Below are 11,591 nucleotides of genomic sequence, written 5' to 3'. Positions count from 1 at the left end.
CCCCGCTCGCGCGCTATCCACTTATTTATTATGCATCCAAAAAGTGCTTACATTTAAATAAGATATAATTTTTTCTAATCTACCGATCTCTTTTGTCACAAACTCTACTTTTTATACAATAAATTACAATTTATTATAGACACGGATTTATTTGAAATGTAGATAAAACTACATTCGAGCCTTCAGTAAGTGGTTACCCCAGAAAGTAGATGGGTCGCTGTGGGGCTCCAAAAGTGGGGACAAGTGTTTATTAGCAATGGACCGTTGCGAGGCTGCGGGAGGGCTGCAGGGGGCTGCAGGGGGCTGCGGGGGCTGCGGGAGGCTGCAGCGAGGCTACGTGTTGCGTATCTTGCCGGGCACGTAGTTGCGGTCGATGTTGGGCTCCTGCAGGAACATGTGCAGGCAGCGCTCGTTCTGCGCCAGCGGGTGTCCGGCGATCTTGTTGATGAACACCTCCAGGCCTGCAACGCGCCGCAAACACTCATCAATATGTACAGTCAGCTGAAAAATATACATTCTGGAAGCTCCAGAAACTTGTACACTCCTCCGCATACAAAAAATTGTATGCACATTCGTTAATAGCACGAATTAGTGGTCTGAGGCATACAAGAGTTATGTACGTAATTATTTATAATAAGGAGTCGTATACATTTTTATAGCTGACTGCACTTAGTACTGCACGTTTTATTCGGTTTTTCGGAGCCAAAAATTAAAATAAAAGTCAAGTGCGTGTGAGAGCAAGTCATTTACTAACTTGCAGTATTCATAAAGAACAATGTCAATTTCCAATATTACCGCTACGTTGTGCGGCGTCGCAAGAGCTGCTTGCGCCCATACTACACGATCTCTAATTATTATTACCTTGTTTTTTTTTTAATAAGGTAATGATTGCATGCGCAACTTTAGTCTTTGTTTGTATTATGTAAATAAACAAAATATACGCCAATAATGTTTGTTATTAAACATGCATGAAATGTGGCTTACAAATTTTACTGGGACACTAACATTTTAAGTTGTTTAAATGTTTCACACATGTAATTAATCTTAATATTTACAAAACCATCTAATACCTTTTCTGCGGTCTTCAATGAACTCTTCCTCAAATATACCGTCGTCGCCGCGAAACGGTAGCAGTCGCTTAAGAGCTTTACCGGGCAAAGGAGGGACTACAATCTGCAAAATGAAGGCAAATTGTATTCATTTGTTGACAATGTTCCTACAATACATGAGTACTGCAGAGATTGTGGCAATGATTGTCGGAATTACATCATACATTGTCCCTTCTTGTTTCTGTTCAACTTTCCCATACAAACAACAAAATTTTAATAGTATAATGCAATGAAAATGTTGGATAGTATATTTACCAACTAGCGTTTATTTCCTCAATTATTTAAAAAAATAAATATTACAGATAATAGATTATCTATATCTGTCTATACTTATATAATAAAGCATAAATACACACTACTTCATGGAGTAGAATGTCAACAATGACGGCATATTTTGAAAAAAATATTTTAATAAAAAGACCTACACTTACGACACACTTAAGTCTATATATTTTCACACTATCAAACTAAGGGGGTAATTAAATTGGAAAAACCTTCACATGGGAAAGGGATCATAAACTACAAGCTGCCAACATTAAGCAAGGTTATTATGATAACGGTAATTTTGACATTTCCAATTAAGAATTTGAGAAATGTAAACAATAACAGAAACAGCTCACAGCTCACCATGGGAACATCAGGTTGTACAGATATGAATGTTAAATATTATTGAAATGACTTGATTTAAAAAAAAAATTATAGAAACCAAGTAAACTAGATTTTTGTAGACAAATCAAATATAGAAGTGTTAGCTTAAAATCTTGTATACTCTTAGGACTGCATAAATACAATACACAACTATAATTAACATATCATTGTATATTATATTATTACATAGAGATATGTGTATAAAGAAAAGATTTAAAACATCATTAGTCATTTGGCTTAGTCATGTGATGCTAAGTTCAGATTATGCAGTCCAACTCTAGACATATATTTCCTTATTTTAACATCTTTCTCTCATTCTGTTCCTTATTTCAATAGTGATCTCTGCATCAGGGTTGAATTATAAAACAGGTTTAGTTAACTTAACAAATAAAAAAATATCATTTATAAGATAAGAAAACATTTACTTAAACCACAATTATAAGTGGGATACAAATCTTGATGTCTTTGCTTTTATGTTATACATTAATAAATGTAATAATTTGTTGTTGAACTGTATTTGTATATATTATTACACTTGAAATACAGCTGCACATCAACATAACATCACATTTATATAAATTATGGAATTGATTAAACATGAAAATAATTCCTTGACAAGAATACAATGATAATGTTGTGCAATGTTATGACTTGTGCATGAGGAATGTTCATCAATAACAATGCCACATTTGTAGGCCATGCTGTAAGCTCTCATCTAAGTTGCATATGAATTTTAAGGATGACTTTGTACTATAAAACTAGTCAGAGTGGATTCACTTTTTTTTCAATGTTGATAACGCACAAAATCGCATTATCAGAGCGCGAGGGCACTCACCTTACTATCTCTTTCCAACTCATTCCTCAGCCACTCAAAGTCACTGTACCGCCGCCTCACGCTCGACTCCTTCACTTTGAACACGGGCAGATTTGTCTGCGAACAGGAAATACATCCTATTAGAATTATTTTCAAATAGAAAACGCCGAGAGAGTCCGAAGTCGTAGACGCCCACTGATTTGGCGAGGCCGCGTCGCTATCGCGTAGGCGCCTAATCCAATTAGAGTACACTCGTCGCAGCGATATCCGCAGACTTACCCTCATGCGAACCTCATAATCGGTGTAGCGTTTTTTTCCGACACCCATCGTTGTTATTGGGTTTACCACGTCGATTTCTAGGAAATTTGCCGGCGCTGCGTATGCATCATCTAGTGTCTGTTTCTTAACATTTAATCTTCTCGTCGCGTCGGCTGTCGTATCCTCAGCCATCATAACGATGTATTTAAATAAACAATCACAAACTTAAACAGACTGCCCACTATCAAAAGGGAAATAAAATTGACATGATATGAACGAAACAAAATCTGACTGAACTGACATTTGAGAATTAAGCAATGTTGCCCTATACGTTCACAGAGTATTTATTAAAACATAGTCATGGAGGTAATAAGTACTACGTACAACAGGAGTGTGTTCATTCTGTACATTTTGCAGTTAAATTAAAGAAAATAAAACCTTATGTTAAGGTCGTAAGAATCTCGTTGCCCGCAAAATGAAATTGAAACGAGTGAGAGGGCTACAAGTGTCTGATATGTCCCTTTCAAACTTTGAGCTAGAGTTGCCAGTTATCAATCCTTTCATTGTTGGTAAAAAAATAGGCAATTGATGTAATGTAATGCAGTAAATTATTTACTTTCAAATTGTTTCTAAATGTTAATATTAATTTATTACTGACATGTTAGAACAATATTTATTTATTTATTTATTTATTTAAATCGTAAAAATTAAATACAAATAATTACAATATATACAATGAACAAAAAGAAAAAAAATACATGTATTCTTAAACAAAACATGACCTAACGCAGGATATGTTAGGTCATGTTACGTTAGGTACGTGTCCGCGCAGCCAATGGCGTTAAAGCCGTCAATCTGCGTATGCGCAAACATCTCTGACGCACTGCAATGTCGGGGGAGCCCCAGCAGCATCCTAAGGCTATTATTATATTGGACGCGAAGAGCGCTGATAGCCCGTTGCGTGTAATTAATCCACAGATTGCACGTGTAGAACGACTGGCAGTACGCCTTAAAGAGAGAGATTTTCACATCTGTACTACATCGCGCACATCTGCGGGCCAGCATGTTGGCACGGACTGCCATCGCCCTTCGCTCCCTTTCAATATCTTTGTCATCCTTCAAGTCCTCAGTGACCACATGTCCGAGGTACTTGAAGGACGAGACCCTACGTAGGTCCACGCCATTTAATTTTATAGGAAGAATATGTTCCCTCTTACGACCTCTAGCTCTGAACAGTATTATATTACGTGTTGTTACATGTAAAACTTTATTAACGCATATTTGCGATTGGCATGCAGGTTTTCGTTTATTTCTTTGAAATTCAAACTGACCTGAACCTGAACTTACAACACCGCATGACATTGCCGAATCGGATTTCAATGGCGGTATTTTTGAAATTCCCTTGTTGTAATGGTAAGGTTTGCGGAAGCGAGTTTTATCTTCATTGTGGTATTTTTTTTTTAGTTTTAAACATAATTTGTTACTGCAGAAAGAATTACGGTGTAAGTTAGTATGAATTACGATGACCGTGCATGACTATCTAATCCTCGAAATCCTGAGAATGATTGAAAGAATCATTAATCAAATTTTGCTTGATTATAGATTTGGAAATTTCAAACATTTTTTACAGAAAAATTAAGAACTCTCAAACGATATTTCTTTCCTCTCTATGTCCCTCAAACGATTCTAGCATTTTTCATAAATAAAGGAGGTGAATGAGCCAACTTCACGGAGGTGTTCATCTGCATGTCGTGTCCCACAAGTACCCCTAGGTAAGTAGTATATGACGCGTGTGTGAAAAGCAGGCAAAAACGGTAAAATTGATAGTGCGGCATAAAGCAAGTTTATCATTAGCGTTTTTGATTAAAATCCATCTGAAGCAATGATCTATTGACGTCGGGTCACGAATATTTTTTTATAAATAATTATATTATATAGGACAATAATGTCCTAAAATAATATTATATGGTCACCATAGCCAGAGAGGGAAAAATGGTACTGGTATTGAGGTCTCGCTTGGCTTCAATTTTTCGACAAGACCTCTATCCTGTTCTAGTAATACATCCATGAATATTGTTAACTTAAGATGACTTTCATGTGAAAAAAACTAAAAATTTTGAGTGGCCATCTGGGAAATGGAAAAGAAATTCTCGTAAGAATAAATAAAAAATAGTTAATTTTTAGATGTGTTTTATTACGACTGCTTTACAAAAATTGTGACATGGGGTCCTCTTCCCGCTTGCGCTTCATTAGGTAGGCCTCCATCTGGTGGTCCGAGGGCGCCTGCACCTCGTACATGCTGTTGTAGGGCCGCTTGCGCTCGTCCGCCGCCAGCTGGCGCTCCGCCGCGCGCTGGCTGCGCTCCTCCTCCGCCAGCGCCTGCACACATCGCACATCACACGTCCTCCCTCCCTCCCTCCCTCCCTCTCTCTCTCTCTGCTGTCACATTCACTTTATCGCGAACAAACATTTGAAACTGTGTATAATGCATCTTACAAATCTTACCTTCTTCAATTTATCAACGGCTTTCTTTTCTTTCTTCTGGTCCTTCTTCTTTTTCTTCTTAGCTTTCTTTTTGTTTTTCTTCTTCTTACTCGTCTTCTCCGTCTTAGTTCTGGTGTCGCTTTCGGACTCAGATGAACTGCTGCTACTGGCGCTGGACTCCGATGAAGATTTTGCAGGTTTTTCTGGAAGGAATTTTTATAACATACGTGAAAATGTTAATTTATAATAAAGCGGTTAGGAAAAGGTCGCTTACCTTTATGATTGTTATCTGTAGTATCGTTGTGGGGCGGGTGCGGCGCGTCCAGCAGCGCGGCCTTGCCCGCCTCGCCCACGCAGTACGACATCTGCAACAACCGCGCTCTGTCACTCTGCACACTCTGCACACTCCGCACACTCCGCACTCTGCACGTCGCCACATCGGCGAAGGAGCGAGTCGTGCGATACCTTGACGAAGGAGTGGCAGCACTTGTAGCCCCAGCGGCCGTCGCGCCAGTGCGAGCCCCACACCGTCGTGTGGTTGTTCACCAGCTCGTCCTCCGCGTACTGGCTCCTGCACATCGCCAGGCATCACCATGCGGCACTCTGTACGGCTACATTACGCTACGCAATAAAGGATATAATAAATGTGGAGGCGTTGATAAAGTGTTCTCACTTGGCGAGCTGCTTCTCCGGGCCCTGCACGAGCGTGCCGTCGCGGTTGTAGCGCGTGAAGACCTCGCTCTGCGCCAGCAGCAGGTCGCGCGGCGGCGCCTGCAGGTGCTCCGCGCCGCCGTAGCGCTCCAGCACCGACTCCTTCACCTGCGTCTTGAGCAGCCGCTTGCGCTCCTCGTACTGGCGCTGCAGCAGCTGCAGCTTGGTGGGCTCGGCCAGCAGGTGCACGTCCAGGCCGCGCGCGTGCGCCTCCCACGCGAACACCTGCGCGGCGCCCTGCGCGCGCGTGTCGCCCGTGAACCGCACGAAGTTCTCCCCGAGGTACTCCGACCTGCTCGGGCACACCGCTCACACTGACTTTACACTTTTAACATACTCATATCTAATTTTGTGACACAATCGAAAGGGTAGGTGCAAATATAGGCGATATCTATGATTCCAAATTACTCACTCGGCTGCACTCGGGTTGGGATTGTCCCTCATCGAACGAGTCTTGGGGTCATAGTAAGCGGAATTGGGATCCAAATTCCTGAGGTATTTGGCCGTGTCTTCTCTGATACGTAAGTTTCTCACTGTAATACGTTGCTTGGAGTCCACCTACAAACATAAAGTGATACATTTTTAACTGCATTTTAAATGCAAAGTGTACAGCAGTGTAACTATTTAATAGTGTACCTTTGTGCCGGGCATGTCCACCTCGTCCACATACTTGTCCTCATCCTCCTCCTCATTGTCATCCCCCTCTGTGGCTGTTGGATCTGAACACAACTATTTATTGAATAATGAAACATATTTAATATTTAATAAGTAGTAGACTCATAAAAATTGTTTGAAGACGGCAAGTCACAATAAAATGGGATATAATCAGATGTGTGAAAAAAACAATCCTACTTTTACTAGAAAATTAAGCTAAAAACATTTTTTTAATTTCTGATGTCTAGAATACAACATACCCTGTTCTAGTTTCTTAGCCCTCAGTTCCCTCTTAGCTTCCTCAACTTTCTGGTACTCCTCTATGATAGCTTTGTGTTGTTCAGGATCGTAGCCATTCCACCTGTCCCGTTTACCATCATAGCTCAAGTTCAGGTCGGGCTGGTTAAACTCATCTGGTGCTATTGCTGCATTTGTGAATCTTGCACCAATCTGTGTATATAGGTTGCATTTTATATCATTAACATAGAATTTATTAAAGTATATCAATTTATATATATTCACATTTAATTTCATTATAATTTGTGATATTATCAGAATAAGACAACAATCTCCTTACCTTCCTCGGGCGCTCCAGACAATCTTTCTTCTTATGTGTCAATGCTCCACAATTTTCACAGGCACCCTTTCTAAATTTCGTTGCTACTTTCGTCTGTAATCAGATAAACATATAGCACAACATTGTAACATTGAGGATATATAATAACCGGCCTCTTTGGCATAACACTTACATCATCAACTCCTTTATTGTAATATGTGTCAAGTTTAGTGAACTGTCCCTCCCGGTCGGCTTGCGGCCGTTGATGCTTGAGCGTGGGGCCCGCCGTGCCATAGTACCACGGCGCGGACGATATGTATTGGGGAATGTGAGGATTTATGTCCTTCCCTACAACAAATAATGTTAATGTTACCGATATTTATAGATATATTTTACGTTGCAGCAATTGTTAGGATACGATAACGAGAGATTTTTCCAGTAAGCAGTTTGTTTGTCGTATTTCCTAGTACCTGTTTCGTCGACCGCCGCTGGCGCAGTTCCGGCCTTACGCGCTTCTTCTAACTCCTTAGCTTTTCTCCAGTCCTCCCTTGATTTTTTCTTTGGCTCTTCCTCATCATCGCCGCCTTCATCTTTGTTTCGCAATATCTGCGACACCGAAGCGCGCACATTTGTCGTCATCTTCAACAACCCTTCCTTAAATTACGTTTATAAACAAAATACAAATTTATGATTTCTAATTAATGGATTTTAATGTTTTACAGTTCATATCAAAATTATAAATGTATTAATTAAAGTAAATGTGATATTTCATAATTCTATTATTCTTTCAATGTTTTTGCTTATGTCAAATTGACACTTGGCACAAAATGACATTGTCTTGTCAGCGTTGTCATTACTTTTTTACATTTTATGACCTAGTATCAAGCCCTTTAGGCCAAATTTATACCTTACGGTGTAGGCAAAGTTGATTTGGCTACTGATTGCAATATTGGACTTAAATATCCCCACTAAAATGAAGGGGATAGGCCGATTGCGAGATTGCAACACTTTTTTCTAGTGTATATTTAAATGGTAATCTTTTTATCGTCAACAGGCTGATGCTGTTCATACACTACTACTTTGAACAACTTTTCCATCCATCATTATCGTTCACTCAATACTTTCATACTTTAGTTGCTTTTCCTCCACTTTGATAACATTCCAGATACAATCTAATTACTTTATTTTTAATGTGATTCATCATATTTTCATAACAATACCATAGCATGCTATCCTGTTGCTTGTCATTTTTCTATTAATGGTTCACTCCTTAGTATTAAGAAAATATACAAGGGTTAATACAATTTACAAAAAGAAATAATCTTACAGAATTGAAACAAATATAAAAGTAATAGATTTATTTATTTACACAGATTGATAATTAGAGCAAACGGAAGAGTCTATGTTTTTTAAATGTCTATAGTATCAAGTTGAACTAAGTTAGATCACATTTTACACTAATGCTAGTGTTTTAAACATATGGGTTCCAGTTGCTGCCATCCTCTGGGTGAAGGCTGTTCGTTATCAGGAGAATTACATCAACAATCCACCAAATACCAAGACCACCCAATGTTAAGAGTTTGCCAACAGCTGTGCCCGTTTGCCCGAGGCAGAATCTATCCATGCCTAGGAATCCAAGTAGTATGCTATATATCAACGTAGTCGTAAAATAATGTCCAGAATATCTGACGCAAGGGAAGCCATCCTTCAGAAAACTACGGGAACCGAAACATTCAATACCATCTAACACTTTGCACTGAACTTTTGTTCTTTCCACCTTTTCGTATCTCACTCCACCGAACTTCAAGCATCCGTGAATGACGGCCGCCTTGGCTGAAACATTTCCTTTGTGGTCCACAGGCTCGTCACAGTCCAGAAACTCCAGAGGCAAAAAATCACATTTTACCAAGGGGCCCAAAGCTCGATAAGGCTCCTTAGAATACGGGTCACTGTCCGATGCTACTATTGGGATAACGAGAAATATTACAAAGATATTAATGTTTAGTTGGTTCATCATTTTAGTTTTTTAAAAAATCCATCATGTCAACTTCGACTGACAATATTATTTATTTAATACACTACAAATATCAGATAAAGACAATATATTTGACTTTCTATATGTACAATGCAAATATATAATAGGTAATTAGATATTTTAATTTAACTTCATAGAAAATAAAAACAAAACATGTGTCAAATCAGATGTCAGCGAGATAATAAACAAGACGTCATTACTTTTTACTTTTTAAACATAGACGTTTTTCCTGGCGCTGAGTCCTGTGGTAATCAGCCAAACAGCAAATCATGAATCCTAACAGCTGCAGAAATAAAAATATAAATGTTTGTGTTTGACTCTAGGGCACTAAAAATAAAATGTTGAAAGAGCCATATTGCTTAAGAAATTGATTTCCTTTATTTCATATTTAATTGTATTCAAATCTCAAGAGTAAAAGGGTAGCTTACAAGTATCAAAAACAATTTTCAAAAGTACCAGAAAAGCTAAACACGACTTCTTGGCTTTCAAAAATCTTTTTATGTACAAGTAACTAGAACCTAACTGTTCTAAAATAGGCTTTTGTCAGAGTGATTTTCCTGACCATTGCTGCTTTCGGTACAAAAAATGTATAATAGCATGTCAACCAAATGATGTCAACGTCAGATGTCATTCTTTTGTCAAAATGTCAAACGCCTATAGGATTTATGATAAATGAATTTGTTTGGTTACAAGAAAGTAAAGTTTTTTGTTCGTAAAAATGGACGTTTTTAACAAGTTTTATTCATCGGTTAGTAATACTGTATCCCAATTATCTGGTGTTTTACCAGGGAATCCTGTCACAAGAGAATTTGAAGCGACACAATTTATTGCCAGTGCTGGCCCAGGTAAAAAATGTAACTAAGTTCAACAATAACGTAAAAAAAACTTTTTTACTTCTTTCAACAATTTTTAGGTCTCCTCTGGAAAGTTTATAAAGGGTACAAAAAATCAACGAAACAAGAAGCGTCTATATTTGTGTTTGAAAAGAAACTGCTCGATCGTTGGACGAAAGCCGATAGAGATGTGATGATCGAAATATTGAGGCGCGGTGTCGTGCAGCTTACGAAGCTGCGCCACCCGCAGGTCCTCACGGTACAGCACAGCTTGGAGGAGAGCCGAGAGAGTCTCGCGTTTGCGACGGAGCCTGTGTTCGCAAGTCTGGCAAATATATTAGGCAACACAGAGAATATGCCGCAACCCATACCCAACAATTTGGTGAATTACAAATTGTATGAAGTAGAGATAAAGTATGGTTTGATGCAAGTTGCCGAGGGCCTGGCATTCCTCCACAATGATGTTAAACTCCTTCATCACAACATATGTCCCGAATCAATTATAGTGAATCAGCAAGGAGCTTGGAAGATATTTGGTTTTGATTTCTGCATAGCAAATCAGAGTTCTCCAGGTGCAGCATCATTTTGGCCGTTCACCGAGTACTGTCAGGCACTGCACCCGCTGACCCAACCCACTTTAGACTACCTGGCACCTGAATATATTCTGTCTGCAAGTCATTCCCCTGCCAGTGATATTTACTCTCTTGGTATGTTGATCTATGCATTGCACAGTACGGGGCATCATTCATTGGGGAATATAGGTAATGACTACATGAAGTTCAAGAAGTTTGCAAATGAGCTGAGAAACCTTCCTCAGTCCCGTTTGCTCTGTGTGGCAGACGGCCTCAGGGAATATGTGAAGCTGATGTTGAACACAACACCGGAGCTGCGGCCCGACCCACATCAGTTTTTAAAAGTAAGTGTTCTGAGAATGAGACCTTTTTCAAATTAACATTAATGTTTTTCTTTGCCATTATTTAGTTGAATGTAGCTGAGTTTTCATTCATGTGACTAACACAAATCAAGATTTTGTGCAAAGTTTTGTAAAATTTAAATATAATTTGCTTCATTGTCAGATTCCCTACTTTGAAGATGTTGGAGTGAAAACATTGAATTATTTAGACTCACTATTTCAATGGGATAATTTGCAAAAGTCTCAGTTTTACAAAGGACTCCCTCAAGTAATACAGAAAATGCCTCACCGCATCTGCATATACCGGATCCTCCCGTGTCTCACCAAGGAGTTCGTCAACCCGCCCATGGTGCCCTTCGTGCTGCCGAATGTTCTATTGATTGCAGAAAACTCAAGCAAAGAGGAGTACGTGAAATACATACTTCCCGTTCTGAGGCCTGTTATGTTGATGCAAGATCCCATACAAATTTTGTTGATATTTATGCAAAAAATGGAACTTCTGCTGAAACTGACCCCGGGGGAGGAGGCGAAGAGCGACATCCTGCCGATGCTGTACCGCGCGCTGGAGGCGGACGC

The 11,591-nt window shown here is 39.3% G+C and overlaps 4 protein-coding genes across 4 annotated transcripts in view; 1 reads left to right on the top strand and 3 right to left on the bottom strand.

The window, feature by feature from the left end:
• Positions 1–3,146, bottom strand: part of LOC106104024 (sorting nexin-12) — a 3,800-nt gene extending 654 nt beyond the window's left edge. Inside the window, exons 1-4 of the mRNA XM_013283964.1 lie at positions 2,851–3,146; positions 2,593–2,688; positions 1,071–1,173; positions 1–461 (exon numbers count right to left, since the gene is read on the bottom strand). The exon at positions 1–461 is cut by the window's left edge and continues 654 nt beyond it. Coding sequence (XP_013139418.1) covers positions 334–461; positions 1,071–1,173; positions 2,593–2,688; positions 2,851–3,024 — 501 coding nt within the window. The 5' untranslated portion in view covers positions 3,025–3,146 and the 3' untranslated portion in view covers positions 1–333. The remainder of the gene's footprint in view (positions 462–1,070; positions 1,174–2,592; positions 2,689–2,850) is intronic.
• A 1,856-nt stretch (positions 3,147–5,002) lies between these two features.
• On the bottom strand, positions 5,003–8,048 carry LOC106103959 (pre-mRNA-splicing factor Slu7). Its single transcript, XM_013283877.1, has 11 exons — positions 7,705–8,048; positions 7,428–7,582; positions 7,256–7,348; positions 6,939–7,128; positions 6,661–6,743; positions 6,437–6,582; positions 5,987–6,316; positions 5,779–5,884; positions 5,588–5,678; positions 5,335–5,516; positions 5,003–5,208 (listed from the first exon to the last, which is right to left on the bottom strand). The coding sequence occupies exons 1-11, from the start codon at positions 7,871–7,873 to the stop codon at positions 5,035–5,037; spliced, it is 1,719 nt and encodes a 572-aa protein (XP_013139331.1). The 5' UTR covers positions 7,874–8,048; the 3' UTR covers positions 5,003–5,034.
• A 529-nt stretch (positions 8,049–8,577) lies between these two features.
• LOC106103971 (TM2 domain-containing protein CG11103) lies at positions 8,578–9,430 on the bottom strand. The gene has a single exon (XM_013283891.1). It carries the CDS (start codon positions 9,249–9,251, stop codon positions 8,706–8,708), a length of 546 nt encoding a protein of 181 aa, XP_013139345.1. The 5' UTR covers positions 9,252–9,430; the 3' UTR covers positions 8,578–8,705.
• A 455-nt stretch (positions 9,431–9,885) lies between these two features.
• Positions 9,886–11,591, top strand: part of LOC106103954 (SCY1-like protein 2) — a 3,321-nt gene continuing 1,615 nt past the window's right edge. Inside the window, exons 1-3 of the mRNA XM_013283871.1 lie at positions 9,886–10,114; positions 10,183–11,018; positions 11,179–11,589. Coding sequence (XP_013139325.1) covers positions 9,988–10,114; positions 10,183–11,018; positions 11,179–11,589 — 1,374 coding nt within the window. The 5' untranslated portion in view covers positions 9,886–9,987. The remainder of the gene's footprint in view (positions 10,115–10,182; positions 11,019–11,178; positions 11,590–11,591) is intronic.

Source organism: Papilio polytes, unplaced genomic scaffold (genome assembly GCF_000836215.1).
Source record: "Papilio polytes unplaced genomic scaffold, Ppol_1.0 DF823692.1, whole genome shotgun sequence".
NCBI lineage: Eukaryota > Metazoa > Arthropoda > Insecta > Lepidoptera > Papilionidae > Papilio > Papilio polytes.
The sequence above is the reverse complement of the archived record's forward strand: the minus strand, read 5'-3'. Positions and strand labels throughout refer to the sequence as shown.

Excerpts from the sequence above, each read along its gene's own strand:
- LOC106103959 (XM_013283877.1), bottom strand. The coding sequence starts at position 7,873 with ATGACGACAAATGTGCGCGCTTCGGTGTCGCAGATATTGCGAAACAAA. Across the intron at positions 6,317-6,436 it reads CCCAACCCGAGTGCAGCCGA|GTCGGAGTACCTCGGGGAGA; the intron begins GTGAGTAATTTG and ends GTGCCCGAGCAG. Across the intron at positions 5,209-5,334 it reads CCGTTGATAAATTGAAGAAG|GCGCTGGCGGAGGAGGAGCG; the intron begins GTAAGATTTGTA and ends CGATGTGTGCAG.
- LOC106103971 (XM_013283891.1), bottom strand. The coding sequence starts at position 9,251 with ATGATGAACCAACTAAACATTAATATCTTTGTAATATTTCTCGTTATC.